Source organism: Aethalodelphis obliquidens, unplaced genomic scaffold (genome assembly GCF_003676395.1).
Source record: "Aethalodelphis obliquidens isolate GAN/ISIS:26980383/991018 unplaced genomic scaffold, ASM367639v1 scaffold5, whole genome shotgun sequence".
NCBI lineage: Eukaryota > Metazoa > Chordata > Mammalia > Artiodactyla > Delphinidae > Aethalodelphis > Aethalodelphis obliquidens.
The window spans coordinates 10518819-10536799 of record NW_020837949.1 but is presented as its reverse complement, the minus strand read 5'-3'; the positions used below and the strand labels follow the sequence as shown (position 1 = coordinate 10536799).

At 39.6% G+C, this 17981-nt stretch overlaps 1 protein-coding gene across 3 annotated transcripts in view; it reads right to left on the bottom strand.

The window, feature by feature from the left end:
- TPK1 (thiamin pyrophosphokinase 1) overlaps positions 1 to 17778 on the bottom strand; it is a 335120-nt gene extending 317342 nt beyond the window's left edge. Inside the window, exons 1-2 of one of the 3 annotated variants that reach the window (XM_027101627.1) lie at positions 17699 to 17778; positions 17248 to 17306 (exon numbers count right to left, since the gene is read on the bottom strand). In XM_027101627.1, coding sequence (XP_026957428.1) covers positions 17248 to 17290 — 43 coding nt within the window. In that variant the 5' untranslated portion in view covers positions 17291 to 17306; positions 17699 to 17778. Of the gene's footprint in view, positions 1 to 17247; positions 17648 to 17698 lie in introns of those variants that run through there. The other 2 variants (XM_027101629.1, XM_027101628.1) reach the window with 2 other exon arrangements.
- Positions 17779 to 17981: the final 203 nt, after the last annotated feature.

Here is a 17981-nt window from a genome sequence, read left to right as displayed (position 1 = left end):
CACTTCTATAGTTAAAAGGTAATATTCAGCGCATGGAGATCAAGCATAAAGAAATTAAAATGCATAAAATTATTTAATTGTTGCCTAAATGTAAAGTTTTTGACCAGTATATCTATTTCATCTTATACAAATACAAATCTGGATGGCCCTGGAGGTTCATTCGCCTCCCTCCCTTCCCCCATTTCTGGATCTTTTCAACGAGCAAGCTCAGCAGGTCAGAGATAATCAAAGAACAGGCTCAGCTGAGCTGCCAAGTCACCAAGGCTCCCACGTGCACCAACCAGAAGTTCCTACTGTGAGAGTCACCTAGAGGTTCCAGCAAAGATGTGGGACATTACGGGGTGAAGTTCCTCTCCTGGAGAGACCTCCAAGACACGTCCCAGGCCAGAGGTGCCAGCCTAAGCACCTCTCTGCAGGATGGGAGCCTGGGGAATCACACGTGCCCTATTTCTCTGCTTGTACATTTGTCCCCAGTAAACACTAGGTAACCACTACACTGTGCGTTGTGTAGTCTGGGGCATGTGTGTCCCGCCCACTTTGTCCCTTTTCCTGCCAGGCTCTATGCTGTTTTCCAGATGCATTTTTACTTTTAAAGCTCACAGCCTGTGATACATCATTTACACATCAGGAAACTGAGTTCAAAGAAATTTAAAATTATCTACTTATTCACCTTTTAAATTAATGACGAGATAAGAACATAACTGGTGCTAGAGTGTAATTTTCCAAAGTTTAAAAATATGACTTCCGGGGCTTCCCTGGTGGCTCAGTGGTTGAGAGTTCGCCTGCCGATGCGGGGGACACGGGCTCATGCCGTGGAGCGGCTCGGCCTGTGAGCCATGGCCCCCTGAGCCTGCGCGTCCGGAGCCTGTGCTCTGAGACGGGAGAGGCCACAGCAGTGAGAGGCCCGTGTACCGCAAAAAAAAAAAAAAAAAAAATGACTTTCATGCAAATATAAAATGAACAATGCCAAAGATATTATGCAACTCATTAACGATGGTAACAGTTCAATTTTGAATAGACACAAGATTACTAAAATGAATTCGCTAATAGATGCAAAAATGGTGACTCCATTATAAGAAGGATTCGAGAAATAAGCACCAAAGCACTCAGGGTGCCTCAGTGAACAGAAACAGTGAACAAACATTACTTAGTTCTTTGGACTTAACTGCTTAACAAAAAGGAACCCATTAGTCATTTCCTTTGGCCTAGTGGCACCGTGAAAAAATTACTGATACCTTAAGAGTGCTATAAACAGAAAGAAAATTTAGAAATCTCTGCTACAGGGCAATAAAATAACGGGCTCTCTCTTTTTCAGAGTTTAAATCAACTGTAACTACTGGATAAAAACTATGCATTATGATGGATAAGAATCATTCGCACAACTATCAGTCACAACTTCTACCCCGACGGAGTTGCCAAACAGCTCAGACAAAAGAAAATGAGTAAAAAGTATACACCCCAAATATAGTCACTGGAGGGTCCACAAAGACAAGCCCAGTATTCCACTGAAAAGACACCAGGTAATCTCTTTTGCTCTTTTTCAAGTCTGGAACAAGTTTTCCCAACTCAGATTACAGAAGGTAGTAACAGAAGTAAAGCAAAAATCATAGGAGATGAGAGGGGAGCAAGGGCAGCTACAATCCAGGAGTATTTTCATCAAGAATTGCAGAGTATGCATTGCCAGCAAGGACGTACTACACGGGACAGTCTGTTATGTGGCTATTGGACACATAATGGTACAACCTTTCTGGAAAGCCATTTGGTAACATGTACTAGAAACTGTAGGGACTCAGATCTTTGATTCCGTAATTCCACTCTCAGAAATTTTCCTTCAACATATAATGTGGACCACAATATAATCTATCTCACAGCATTAATTACAAAAGTAAAACATGTGGAATAACTTAAGTAGATTTCCCAGCTTAAATATTCTTTCCAGAAACCCTGTCTCAAATCCTTTCTTTGCAATCCACTTAACACACAGGATTTCCTCTATGATGTCTCTTATCACACTGCACTCTAACTTCCGATTTTCTCATCTATTTGCCCCATTAGGCTATAATCTCCATAAAGGCCTGGATCATGTATTTCAGTTGCATGGATTTAGCATGCCGCCACATGTATAATAGGCACTAAAAGGTTGGCTCAATGAAATTATTATACAGCCCGAAATACGTATATGTTTCCTCTGTGGAGATGAAAAAATAATTACAAGTATTAGCAACATCAAAACAAAATTACGTCAGAGAAAAGCCTCAAGTTATATCCCAACTACATTGACAGACCATCAGAATCATTTGCATATATTTTGAAAAGCACAAACTGCCAACAGAGGGGACATGCACCACAGTTACTGCTGACGCAGAGAAAGAGATCGCAGCGTCACACCAAGGGGAGCCAGTCTCTGCCACTGTGTATATGTCCTGAATGCATGATCACACGAGGTATTTCCACAGACAACAATAAAGCGCTGAAGAAAACCACCGTATGCTATTAGCTTAAAGCAAGTTTGAATAACGATAAATATTATCCTTAAATGTGATGGAGATTGTTTTAATTATGTTAAAAAGGAATCTGATATGTTTCTCAGGTCAGTGCTTCTCAAACTTTAAGGAGCATAAGACTCATGTAGGGGTCTTGTTAAAATGCAGATTCTTATTGTATCAGTCCAAAGTGGGGCCTGAGATTTGGCATTTCTTACAAGTCCCACATAATACCAATAGTGCTAGGATAGGGACTTCAATCTAAGTAGCAAGGTCTCATACAAGGAAATACATAAATGTAAAGAAGGGTATGAAAAGCTCCATTCTCCTGGGGTTTTTTTGGAATCCTAAAGCACTATTCTCTCCTCTGATGATTTATCAAAACCTTTCTGATCAGGATTCTCAATATTCTGCAAATGCTACAGTTTAAAATAATGGAAAACGCAGAAATGGAAGAGAGGTCATCCCTCCAGATCCCAGGGAAATTAAAAAGATACTAAAAGAATAAAATGAACAACTCTATGCCCACAAATTTTTGATAATCTAGATGAAATGGACGTATTCCTTGAAAGTCTGCCAACACTCACACAAGAAGAAATAAATGATCTGAAGAGGTCTACATCTATTAAAGAAATTGAATCAATAATAACCTTGCAAAACAGAAAACATGAGACCCAGATGGGTTCACTGGTGAATTCTACGAAATATTTAAGGAGAAAATCATACAAATTCTATACAGTCTCTTTCATAGGATAGAAGCAGAAGGAATACTTCCTAACTCATTCTATGAGGCCCCCATTACCCTAATGCTAAAACCAGACAAAGATATTACAATAAAACTACAGATCTCTTGTGATCATACACACAAAAATCCTCAAGAATATATTAGCAAATTGAATCCAAAAAATGTATGGAGAGAATTATACACCACAACCAAGTGGGATTTATTTCAGGTATGCAAGACTGATTCAAAAATCAATTAATGTAATCCATCACATCAGCAGACTAAAAATGAAAAATAACATGATCATTTCACTACATACAGAAAAAACATTTGGAAAATCCAACGCCCATTCATGATAAAACCTCTCAGTAAACTAGGGATAGAGGGGAATGTTCCCAACTTAAGAAAGACTATCTCCAAAAGACCTACAGCAAACATCACACTTAATGGTGAGAAACTCAAAGCTTTCCCAGTGTGGTATCAGAAATAACAGACAAATATATCAAAGGAAAATAATAAAGAGCCCAGAAATAGACCCTCATAAATACAACTGATCTTTATCAAAGGAATAAAGGCAATACAATGGAGCAAAGACAGTCTCTTCAACAAATGGTTCTGGAACAACTGGACATACACATACAAAAATATGAATGTAGACACAGACCTTACAGCCTTCACAGAAATCAAATGAAAATGGATCAAAGACCCAAATGTAAAATACAAAACTTCAAAATTACTAAGACATAAGAAGTAAACCTAGATGACTATGCATATGGTGATGCCTTCTTAGGTACAACAACTAAAAGCACAATCCATTAAAGAAAAAGTTAATAAACTGGTCTTCCTTAACATTAAAAACTTCTACTCTTGGGCTTCCCTGGTGGCGCAGTGGTTGAGAGTCCGCCTGCCGATTCAGGGGACACGAGTTCGTGCCCCAGTCCGGGAAGATCCCACATGCCGCGGAGCGGCTGGGCCCGTGAGCCATGGCCGCTGAGCCTGCGCGTCCGGAGCCTGTGCTCCGCAACGGGAGAGGCCACAACAGTGAGAGGCCCGCGGACCGCAAAGAAAAAGAAACTTCTGCTCTGCAAAGGACAATGTCAAGAGAATGAGAAGACAAGCCACAACCTGGTAGTAAATATTTTCAAAAGATAGATCTGATAAAGGACTTTTCTTCAAAATATACAAAGAAACATTTAAAACTCAACAATAAGAAAACAACTCAATTAAAAAATGAGCCAAAGACCTTAACAAAGGCCTCACCAAAACAAGTTATACATGTGCCAAATAAGCACGTGAAAACAAGCTCCACATCGATCGTCATCAGGGAAACACATGTTAAAACAATATCACAGACACAACTACACACCTATGAGAATGGCCAAAACCTAGAACACTGACAACACCAAATGCTGGTGAGGAAGTGGAGCAACAGGAACTCTCATTCATTGCTGGTGGGACAGTAAAACGTACAGCCCCTTTGGAAGATAGTTGGGTGGTTTCTTACAAAACTCAACTTTATCTTACCCTATGATTCAGCAATCACCTTCCTCGGTTTTTACCCAAAGGTGTTGAAAACTTATGTCCTCACAAAAACTACACATGGATGTTTATCACAACTTTATTCATAACTGTCAAAACTCAGAAGCAACCAAGAAGTCTTTCAGTAGGTGAATGGGTAAACTGTGGTACATCCAGATCATGGAATATTATTCAGTGCTAAGGAGAAATGAGCTGTCAAGCCATGAGAAGACATGGAGGAACCTTAAGTGCATATTAATAGGTAAAAGAAGCCAACATGAAAAAACTACATACTGTACGATTCTAACTACACGACATTCTGGAAAAGGCAAAATTATGGAAAAAAATTTAAAAAATCAATGTGGGGGGGAATAAATATGCAGAGCACAAAGGATTTTAGGGCAGTGAAAATGCTGTTATGATTCTATAAGGATAGATATATTTCATTATACATTTGTCCAAACCCATCGAATGTACAACACCAAGAGTGAACCCTACAGTAAACTATGGACTTTGGTGATTTTGATCTATCACTGTCGGTTCATCATCTGTAATAAATGTACCACTCTGGTGGAGGATGTTGACAATGGGGGATGCTATCTATGCATGTGTAGGGGGTCTATGAGAACTCTATACACCTTCCTCTCAATTTTGTTGTAAACCTGAAACTACCCTAAAAAAATAAAGTCTTTTTTTTAAAAAAATGGAAAACAGGCTCTCAGTAAGTGTTCTTGAGAAGAACATCTCATTTTTCAGGAGTAGATTACTGATGCCTATACTGGGATAGTGGAACTGAGAAATAAGAAATGTAAGGAAAATTGCTGCTATGTCTTCCACTGCCTAGAATGGTTCCTGGTACACGGCAATCACTCCAATAACTACTGAATACATGACTACAATATTTAGCCTGGAAAAAGAGAAAAAAGGAAGAAAAATCTGGTTAAGGTCTGTCAGTATTTGAAGGCAATTAAGTAGAAAGTAAGTCAAAGTCTTCTGTATGATTTCAGTTGAAAAATAAGAGAACTAAAGGTCAATTTCAGCTTAAGTACACATTTTAAACAATCAGTTGACCAACAACAGTATGTAATTTCTCAAAAAGTCAGAACTACCCGAACATGTTCAAGCAAAAAAGTCGGAGAGCCATCTCAGAGGGGCGCTGCCAAAGACACACTTGCCCCACAACACTAAGGATTTCTAATGTCTTCTCTCCACACAGGATTCAGTACTCACAGCACTTTTACTCACATTAAGAATAAACTGCAAGAGTAGTTTTCCTACTTTGAAACAGAAAAATAAAGTTGCCTCAACGTAAACAGCGGCAACTGGGCCAGAAGCCCAATTCATACAATTTACACATGGCCTAAGAGTAAATCAAAAGCTTCAATTCTGTAAAGTCATAAAAACAAAAGAAACTATTCCACAGTGATAAATGAACACCTTCAAAGGCAATGGTGTGATAAAGATACAGAAATACCCTCAGAATGAAATCCATTTGTTTGAGCATCTGTTTTCCACGTACAAAGAATAACTCTTTCTGATGGATTTAACCAAGAAAAAAAGAATACAATTCATTTGAATGAGAAGTTAATGCACAAACACACCTCATTTTCCTAGAGAACCTCCAAAGACATCTGGTGTTAATGTATCAAAAACCACAGAAGATTTTTTTCCTTTTTGGTGTGACCAAGCCATGACATTCTAGCACTGCGAATATTAACAGCTGCCTCCACAGCTCCTCACTTGATATTTTCAATTGTTTTGTCTAAAAGAACAGTATTATTTCTGATAATGCTAAAAAGGACCAATTTACAAGACTTTTTTTTTAATTAAGATTATTTTTAAACTCACTTTAGAAGCTTTTGTTTCGGAAAGCATGTAGCTATTACAACACTAATATGGAAAAGGTGTGCTCGGAGGATGCCGCAGAGACTTAATACCACCAAAACAAAGGAAACTGATTCTCTAGATCACGTGGAAAAGATGGCTTATAAAGTTAATGAGATAGTACTTACGGCAAAAGAAACAATTTGGCCATTAAGAATGAGGATGAACCAAACATTTTTGTCATCAAATATAATGAAGCAAATTAAAAGAACAACAAAAATTAAGGCAAGTATGAAAATCAAGTAAAATACATGGAAAAGTTAAACTACAAACACACAAAGTGTAGTTATGACGGCAAAGTCTTAGTAAGTGAGAAATAAATTGAAGAGAATAAAAAGAAAGGAGTCCAACAATTATGAGTTATACACAAGGAAAAGCATTAAGAGTCAAAGCAACCAATTTCCCCTTAACACGCAAGAGACTTGAAGACTACCTGGGCTAGATTTCTAATTGGGCAGATGAGTAAAGAGGATTAACCCTTGAAACTGGAAAATCCACTAGTTTGCCTCTTCGATTTCTTAGCTATCCCTGGAGAGCAAAGACATCACAATCCTTAAGCAGAAGCTTTAGCCTGAGGGCTATGTGCCATCCACAAAGGGATGAAAATTTCTTTAAAAACAAACAAACAAAAACACCTGCCAGTTTTCCAAGTTTCAAAGCAGGCACAGCACTTTAATTTAAACAACAAAAAAGCCATGTTGATACTAGGAAAAACAGTCAGAAAACCCAGGTTGTACTCCTAGCTCCAACACCTGTCTCCAAAGGCTTTCTGTGGAAAAGAAACATTTTATTCCCTGTGTATCAAGTTTATCCCAAAAGTATGAGTCTGTGAGCTCACCCTTGCTGATAGAATAAAAACAAAGTATTTGACAAATTATCAAACTAAAGTATCTCTAATGAAAATTTAGCATCTGATTTGAGACGCGCTAGAAGTGTAAACTAAACATGGAGTTTGAAGATTTAGTACAAAAAAAGTCAACTACGGCATTAACAATCGTTTATTTCTCATTACATGTTGAAATTATATCATTTTAGACATTAAAGATAAAGTTCACCTGTTTTACCTTTTTTATTATATTTATTTATTTATTTTTGCGGTACACTCTTTTGCGGGCCTCTCACTGTCGTGGCCTCTCCCGTTGTGGAGCACAGGCTCCGGACACGCAGGCTCAGCGGCCATGGCTCACGGGCCCAGCCGCTCCGCGGCATGTGGGATCTTCCCGGACCGGGGCACGAACCCGTGTCCCCTGCATTGGCAGGCGGACTCTCAACCACTGCGCCACCAGGGAAGCCCTGTTTTACCTTTTTAAAGAGGCCACTAGAAAATTTTAAAGTACATATGAAATTTAGATACTCAGGAAGTGTTGAATGAATAGAGAAAATTTTGTATAGAAGTACAAAACAGCAACTAAGTAAGAGCCTGACATTGACTTTTTAATTCATCCACCAGCTATATTCAAATGGAGTGGTATTAAAACCTCCCTTTACTTGGTAATCATGAGAATTCTGAAATGTGGACCGAGTCAATTTTTTTTAAAGTTGAAAAGTTTACAGCTGAAAAAGTAAACTGACGTACACTATTTCTTTTGGGCTGAATTGTGTCCCGCATAAATTCCTGTGCTGAAGTCCTAACCTCCTGCACCTCAGAAAGTGACTGTATTTGGAGATAGGGCCTTTAAAGGGGTAATTAAGGTAAAATGAAGTCCTATGAGTGGGACTAATCCAATAGGACTGGTACCCTTATAAAAATAGATTAGAACACAGATGACCCACAGACCAAGGGGCAACATGTGAGGACACAGAGAGAAGGCAGCCATCTGCAATCCAAGGAGAGGCCTCAGGAGAAACCAACCCTGCCAACACCTTAGTCTTGGACTTCCAGCCCGAGAACTGTGAGAAGATAAACTTGTCTAATCCAGCCAATCAATGGCACTTTGTTACGGCAGCCCCAGTAAACTAATACACTGTTCCAAACAGTTAAAATTTTTCTAATAACTGATGTGGTTTTGCTTTTCACACTTAAATTACAAACTCAGTGCTTCAGTCACACTAGCCATACTTAAAATGCTCAACAGCCACAGATATTAGATAGCCCAGATCTAAAAAAGAGAACAAACCAGAATGTCTAACAAGAACGCTTAATTAGTTGGGATATGTGACCAAGAGGCATCTTGCTACTATATATTGAAGAATTTTTCATCTGTAATTTAAAAATAAAGGCAAATGCAAATAACTCAGATCTACCCTTATGTCATTCTTATAAGGATTTGCTAAATAGAGATTACAGAAGGGAGTTAACAGTTTAGGACTATGTTTGGTACCAATGAATGTCGTCACCAAGGGCTCTTGAGAGATCTGTTGCTGCAAAATGCACAGAACTACCAATGCAGGCGGCCAGTACACATTTATATCACAAAGGAGCCAGAACTCTAGATACAGGTTACCCAGGGATTCCCAAATTAGCTTCTAGTAAAGTGGGGAATGCTAATATCCATCTTCAGGTTTTATACTCCTTTTACAAACTTAGGCATTTTCCATGGAAATTAAGTTCCAGAAATACAAGAGATGGCAGGAATACTATACTAGTATATGAATACTAGTATATGAATGAATCTGAGATATTCCCAGATTCATTTCCACTTAACCATGAGGCATCAAAAAACTATGACCACTATAAATAATTTCGTGCATCTAGAAATAATAAATTCACAAGCGTGGAAGAAAAATACAGAATCCAGGAAAAAATAGTTTTGGTAGCCCTAAGTGAACACATTACTAAATAAATAGCTATCTCCTTTGAGAATTAGAAAAATGAATGGATTTCAAAATGTAATAATCAATATAATAAAGTTGATCTAATACAAAATATTTTACATATGCATAGACTCTACTTAAACTTGCTTTTTATACTAGCTTAAATTTGACCAAGGAGTTCACGTTTGTATATATTCCTACTTTCCATAAAGAAACTAAGGCTCTAAGAAATTGAGTGTCATGCCCAAGGTCACATAACTAGCGAAGAGGATGCCTAAAACTCAAACCCGGACTTCTCGGTCCAGAACTTTTCTATAGGTTTTACCCTGTTGAAGCATTAAAACTATGCCCAGCACACAGTGTCATGTAAATGTTAGTTGTTACAAAAATGTGTAATATAATTATGCTGACTTGATCAAGTGTGTGCTCATAATACTTAAAATGGTAATTTGATTCATAATAAACCTCAACAATGGTAATTCAGTTTGGAAGAAATAACTCCCAAGAGCATTATGGTCACAGGAATCCTTTCAAAATTTAAATGTATATAATCTTTTTGCAAAGAAATGGAGAGTGATAGATAAAAGGCTTTCTAGCACAAATTTATGATGAAATTACGTGGGGAAAATAAAATGGAACTTTTCAGTTACAGTTTATTATATATACTTCTAAGTGAATGATGATTCATACCAAACTGCTGTATTTTTTATTCCATCACATCAGCTTAAGAGGGATATAAACACTTTATTTAAGATGTCAATACCTGGGACTTCCCTGGTGGTGCAGTGGTTAAGAATCCGCCTGCCAATGCAGGGGACACGGGTTCGAGCCCTGGTCTGGGAAGATTCCGCATGCCACGGAGCAACTAAGCCCGTGGGCCAACTACTGAGCCTGTGCTCTTGAGCCCGCGAGCCACAACTACTGAAGCCCACGCGCCTAGAGCCCGTGCTCCACAACAAGAAGAGCCACCACAATGAGAAGCCTGCAAACTGTAACGAAGGGTAACCCCCGTGCGCAGCAACGAAGACCCAACGCAGCCAAAAATAAAAATAAATAGATGTCAATACTCAATGTTAAGGGGATTTAAAAATGTGAGGGACAACTGTGCTGGATTTAAAAAGACTGAACCAAATGCACAGGTAGTCCTAGTTTGGAACAAGCACCTGGAAAAGTTGTTTTGAAAATGAGAAAATTTAAATATGGTTGGGTATTAGACACTGACATTTGACATGGAAAAGTAGAGTTATGAACAGAATAAAGCAACTCACAGTATGTTCTCATTTTGCTTTAAAAATACCTAACTGTATTTATACACAGAAAGTATCTGGAGGGATATAAATATGAATATACACACACTAAATGTTCACAAACATGTAGATAACAGTGGTAATCTGAGAGGCTGAAATACAGCATTTTTATTTCATTTTTGTTTGTCCATATCTCCTAACTTTTTATAATGCATATGTACTATGTTGTGAAAGTTTACAAAAATGTTTAAATATCAGTATTTTTAGTAAGCCAGAAATTAAAACTTCTGTAATTATTTGCTCTATGTCATAGGTTTGTGAAATAAGCACACGTAAAATAATGATTCTAAGGATGGTTTTACTCTTCACTTTTATTTTAGCTATGAAGTATTTAAAATACTTTACTTTCAAACATATGGAATTCTAAATATAAAGCTTGATGATAAAAACTGAAATGATCACAGACACTAAAGCAAAAAAAAAAAATCCAGATTTTTAAGAATATTTTGAAAATGCATCTATACTTACAGAGTTTAAAATAGCAATAGTATGTGCCTACCAGTTAAACATTACTCTTCACCAATTTAAAAAAACCTTTAGATAAAACGTTAAGAAGTCAATGAGCAAAATAACTAAAATGTCTGCATTCTTACTATGTATCAGTGTTAAATGCTTTACAGATACTCTTTAATCTTCATAACTCTCCTTGGAAAGTGTCATTCTATTTTATTGATGAGAAAATCAAGACAAAGAACTATGTATCCAGAAAACATAAAGAAACTCCTACGTGGTAATCATTTTGCAATATATACATGTATCAAAGCAAAAGTAATACAACATTATATATCAATTATATCTCAATTAAGAAAAAGAAACTCCTACAAATTAAATTCTTTTAAAAAATCACAGACAACCCAATAGAAAAATGTCAAGAATAACCATCATCAAAAAGTCTATAAATAATAAATGCTGGAGAGGGTGTAGAAAAAAGGGAACCCTCCTACACTGTTAATGAGAATGTACACTGGTGCAGCCACAATGGAGTACAGTATGGAGGTTCCTTAAAAAACTAAAAATAGGGCTTCCCTGGTGGTGCAGTGGTTGGGAGTCCACCTGCCGATGCGGGGGGCACGGGTTCGTGCCCCGGTCCGGGAGGATCCCGCATGCCGCGGAGCGGCTGGGCCCGTGGGCCATGGCTGCTGGGCCTGCGCGCCCGGAGCCTGTGCTCTGCAACGGGAGGGGCCGCAGCGGTGAGAGGCCCACGTACCACAAAAAAAAAAAAAAAAAAAAACTAAAAATAGAGCTACCATATGATCCAGCAATCCCACTCCTGGGCACACATCTGGAAAAGATGAAAACTCTAATTCAAAAAGATACGTGCACCCCAATGTTCACACCAGCACTATTTATAATAGCCAAGACACGTTAGAAACCTAATGTCCACTGATAGATGAATGGATAAAAAAGACGGGGCATGTATAAACAACGGAATATTACTCAGCCATAAAAAAATGGAATAATGCCATTTGCAACAACATGGATGGACCTAGAGATTACCATACTAAGTGAAGTCAGACAAAGGCAAATATCATATGGTATCACTTATGCAGAATCTAAAAAAATGATACAAAGGAACTTATTTACAAAACAGAAACAGACCCACAGACACAGAAAACAAATTTATGGTTCCCAAAGGGGAAACAGAGGGAAGGGATAAATTAGGGATTTGGGATTAATAGATATACGCTACTATACATAAAACAGATAAACACCAAGGACCTATTGTATAGCACAGGGAACTATATTCAATACCTTGTAATAACCTATACTGGAAAAGAATCTGAAAAAGAATAGATACATAGATATAGCTACAGATATATGTATAACTGAATCACTCTGTATGCCTGAAACATTAAAAATCAACTATACTTAAAAAAAAGAAAAAAGAAAAATGGCAAGAGACAAACATTTCCCAAAGATGTACAAACAACCAATAAACAAGTGACAAGGTCAGCATTCTGCCATAAGGGAAACGCAAATTAAAACCACAGATTCCTCTACACACTCACCGGAATGGCTAAAATTTTAGAATAACAATTCTAAGGATTGAAATGAACATTCGAGGTGATAAACGTAGCATGAGCTAAGGCGAAAGTATTGAAGCTCCAATAAATGTTCACATAAGTAAACAGTGGGGAGTTCAGCTTGGCTTGGACACAGAGAGGTGATAAAAAAAGTATTCTGGAATAGTGGTTAAGAGTCAGATCACGGGCTTCCCTGGTGGCGCAGTGATTAAGAGTCCACCTGCCGATGCAGGGGACACGAGTTTGTGCCCCGGTCCGGGAAGATCCCACATGCCGTGGAGCGGCTGGGCCTGTGAGCCATGGCCGCTGAGCCTGCGCTTCCGGAGCCTGTGCTCCGCAAGGGGAGAGGCCACAATGGTGAGAGGCCTGCGTACCGCAAAAAAAAAAAAAAAAAAAAAAAAAGAGTCTGATCACGAAGGGCCTTTAAGGTCAGGATAAGGACTTTAACCTGTATATGATTAGCAATGCTGAACCATGACATGGATGACACAATTTAATTGAGTTTTAAGGTATACAAAAGGCTGCTTTGTATAAAATGTTCCAAAGGCAGAAGGACACAAACTTTCCAAAGTTTTCTATCTCCTACCTTGCAATAAATCTCTCTAACCTCCACACTGTGGTTATACCCTCACTGCTCAACCATTCTTCCAAAACCTCCACCTGTTCTCTCCAACCTTATTTCTTCCTCACTCGCCACCAGATGAACTGAATTAGTTCATGGCCACAGATGCAGCACTGAGCTCTCACTCAAGGAAGGCCTAGTGCCTGCAGTGCTCTGTGCTTCCCCCCAGGCCTCTCACAATTTAAATCCAGTGCTTTTCTGGATGTCCACTTGACACCTGTCCATCCCATCATTTCTCCACCTACTCCAGCCTGCCCTCATCTTCTCCCCAGTCCCCACGGTTCCTATGTGGGTCCTATCAGACATAATTTAACATCTAACTAGAATCTGTCTTGTTTTGTTCTTGATTCCAACAAGACCATAAGCTCCTGGATAGAAGGGATCACTTTTGTATCCTCCACAGCATCTAGTATCAAAGGACATACACTAGCTACTTGTCAGTTCCTCTAGACAACAGAAACGCAAACATATCCTTAGATCCAGTAATTCCATTTCTGGAAATTTATCCTACTGATAAACTCACATAAATATGCAAAAATAATATAATCAAAGATATGCATTATAGATTATAATAAAAAAAACTAGAAATAACCTAAATGTCTATTAAGAAAGCCTAGCTCCTTTGTGTCTATACTGCCCATTTAAAAAAAAAAAAGTTGGGATATCTACACGTATGGACCATCATAAAGTAGTAAGTGAAAAAAGCTGCAGGAAAGGGCATAAAACAGGTCATACACACACACACACACACAAATTTAGAAAAACACAATTTAGAGATTTAAAATGACAATCTCTGCTATGGAGATTTTTCCCTGCAGTGCTAAAAACAAGACAACGGGCCCAAAATGGAGTCATGTATGCCACATCCCCAAACCCAGACTTAATACTTAACCCAATTATGTACAGCTTCAGCTCTCCCCAAAATGGAATCTTAAACCAGCCAATCAGGAATCACCCTATCAGCACTAGTGAAGTAATCTGCCTGACAGACCCTTACCATCCCCTAAAGGAAAGTGACCTTGCTAGAACCAATCTACCTTTTGCTAGTATAACTTCCTTGTTCCTGCCCGCTTCTGCCTACAAAGTCTTTCATTTTGTACAGCTCCTCCAAGCTCCTTTCTGTCTGCTACATTGGATACTGCCCAATACATGAATTGTTAAATAATCATTGAATAAGATTTGTAATATTTACTCACTTGCATTGTTTAACATATAGAAATACTTCTATTTTTGAAAAATGAACAAAGAGCACACAGAATCTATAATAATCTTTGTAACAGAAGAATATTGATGTTTTCACCCACTGCTCCAAGAGTAATTTACAAAACAATTTATAATATAAATCCATTTTATTTAAAACAAGAATAATAATATACTGGGTTATATGTACAAAAATAAGTATTCATAACATTCCACCTTGGGACTTCCCTGGTGGTTCAGTCGTTAAGAACCTGCCTTCCAGTGCAAGGGACGCAGGTCTGATCCCTGGTGGGGGAACTGGGATCCATCCTACATGCCGTGGGGCAACTAAGCCCACACGCTCTACAGCTCCTGTGCCACAACTACTGAGCCCGTGCGCTCTGCAGCCCGCCCGCCACAACTAGAGAGAAGCCCCCCACGCCTCAACGAAAGATCCCGCATGCCGCAACAAAGACCCGATGCAGCCAAATAAATTTTTAAAATATATTTTAAAAAAATGCCACCTTAATAATGGTTATTTCCAGAAGAGGGATTACAGGAAACTTTCACATTCTAGGTTAGTCGTTTTTCTTTAAATAATAACCATTTACTTTAGTTACAAAAAACAAAGATTAAAAATATATATTTCCCTGAGCTAATGATCATTCCAGAGATGTGCATTTTGGTCCACCTAGCAATTAGTTAATCTGAAGAGAATCAGTTTGTCAGGATGCCTGCTATACTACATCTGGGTACACATCACAGGTACATCATGCCTAAAAATTAAATCCACAGAAGTTATCAATACAAAAACTACCTCTCTGCTGTAAAGTATTAAGTGTCTGTTTGATGAAGGGAATCCCTCTAAATGTAAAGTTAACCTCGAATACTTACCGAATTACTATAAGAGGCCAGGCGTTGCAAGGGCCCCTCATCATACACTTTTCTGTTTTTAAACATCCCTCATTTATCTAGAGTCGAAGTAAACTTCTAGGGAGCCCGTGCTTCTAGTCCAGTGTTTGAGAAGAGATAGGAATCTGTATAAACTTTTACCCTTAGGAACAGGAGGAAACTAGGAGAACCACTAAATCCCAAAGATCTCCTCAAAGGAGCTCGGGATTCTGCCTGGTAGATCTGTGCTTCATAGAGGATATCACGGTTGTTGACAGTTCCCCTACATGCCCTGTCCCAGTGAGGAGCTTACACATGTCTAACTTGACGAGTCTAGGCCTCCTTCCTAAGCCTTTGATAAAACACAGAGGGAGCAGAACTGCCTGTGTTTCCTACTATTTCCTACTTTTCTATTGCTCCAGACCTTCTCTATCTCAGCACTGACCCAGAGATCCAACCATGTTAGCCTTACTGCTGAATCTAACAGCTTGAAGCCAAGCGCTTTACATGTTTTACAACTCATTTATACTCACAGTAACGCTGCGAAAGATTCCTATTTTATAGATGAAGAAACTGAAATACAACCAGCAAAGCTAAGATTTAAACCCAGAGACCCTGTTGCCTCACTCCAACCTTTACTATGCAGCACTATCTATATGACATATCTCATTAAACCTAGAAAACACTAGAAATCCTCCTTTCTAACTAAACCTAAAGCACTTAGATTTAGTAACAAATCTTAACGTCAACAGGCCACCTGAATCCAATGTTCTCTCTTGGAAATGCTATTAGTGCCGCTACTGTTGGATAACAGAACTATGAAATTTCATTTGCAAAACATTTATGTTTGCCAGTGCTTTTCTTAACTTAGGAGAAGCCGTTTAGTTATGATTGAACACCCAACCTCTTAACCAAGTCAATGTAAACATATCTGGGTTCAGATTCTAGCTCCATTACTACCTGTTTCCTTTACCTGTAAAATAAGATATGAAGTATATATAAACAACTTAGCACAGCAAATGACTGGAAAGGAAGGAGTCAGTGTTCCCTACTGTTATTATCCTTTGATTGTTTTACCATAAATACTCCCAGGATGTGGGAAAGCTGACAAGTTCAGATCAAATTCAATATCCCGCCCCCTCCCAAAAATACTCGTGAATTCATGGGTTTAGAGAAAACTTTAAACATGAAAAAGCTATGCATTCTATTTAAATTGATGAACTGATAAACTAGAAGTTCTACACAACAGAAACACAATAAAAACTGGTAAATAAAAAATGTTTAGCACACAATTAGCACACGTCAGTTACTACACTCGATAATGAATGCGACAATTAGCTTCAAAGAACTCATTCTTCCATCTATTTCCAGGTGAATTACAATGCCTTCACACTTAGAAATAATAAAAATTCTTGAGTATTATATCTTTAAAGCATTTTTTATTGGGTAACCTCTGGCATTTTCCACGGATTACAAACGGGCAGGCAATAATAAAGGCAATAAAGACTGACCTTTACCCCTTTGGCGTCTAATGTTCTACTGTTAGAGGTAAGTTCAGACTGTTAAGAGCCTAAGAGCTCACATTACAAGTAGGGCGTCGTCTTCTCCAGGTGAAGGGCATAAAATACATCATCTTTTAGCCCTCACAACAACTCTACACCGCAAGGACTAAAAACTATCCTCGTTTTTTTCAAATAAGGAAACTGAGGCACAAGAGAGGTTGAGTAATATGCCTAAATGGAGGACATCTGAGGCAGACTGGAAACCATTCTGGGTCTGGAGTCCAGCCCTCTTAACCTCATCAGGGATCTGGGGGTGCGCACATCAATGTCAGTGTAAAACGTGTTAAGAAATACAGTACCAGTGGGAAGCAGGGGTTCCAACGGGGTAATAGCATGCTCCATAACGGATTACTGGTCTCTGCATTAAAAACATAAAAACGCCACATTAGAACTTCTAGCTAATTAAACAGCGCGCGAAATCGTCAGTACATTTGGTCTCCGGGGCGGAGCACGGAGCGAGCCGCGCTCCTGGCGTGCGGGCCCGGGCACGGCAGGCAGGGCGCGCGGCGACAGGGACGCGGGAGACTCCAGCCCCAAAGGGTTCCAGGGCGCGCAGGGCAAAGCATGCGGGCGCCACGCGTGCCTCGACAGGGCCGCCCCGTCCAGCATCTCCCCGCGCCGCCGTCACCATCCGGGACCGGGGGAGCCAAGAAAGCCAGAGCGGCGAGAGGCGGCCACCTCCTCCCCGCCCCGGCCTGTAGCCCGCACGCCGGGAACGAAGGCGGCGCGCCGGAGTGTTGTCGCACTTACATAATGGCGGGTGGAGCCACCAGCGAGCGGAGCGCAGACTGCGGGAGCGAGGGCGATCGACCGCTCGGCGCTCGGCTGAGGAACCTCGGCGACGCGCGATCCCCGCTCGCAGATTTAAGTAAACGGCGCTTGAGGTGGCCCCGCCTCCTTCCGGGAGCCGGAGGCGCGTGCAAGCCGCTTGACCCGCCTGAACCGCGTGTCCACACAGGTGAGGGCGCCGTACTATCCGCTCACCTGGCCGCTGCCTTCTTCCCGCGCCGCGCTCTCTTCTAGGCTAGCTCGT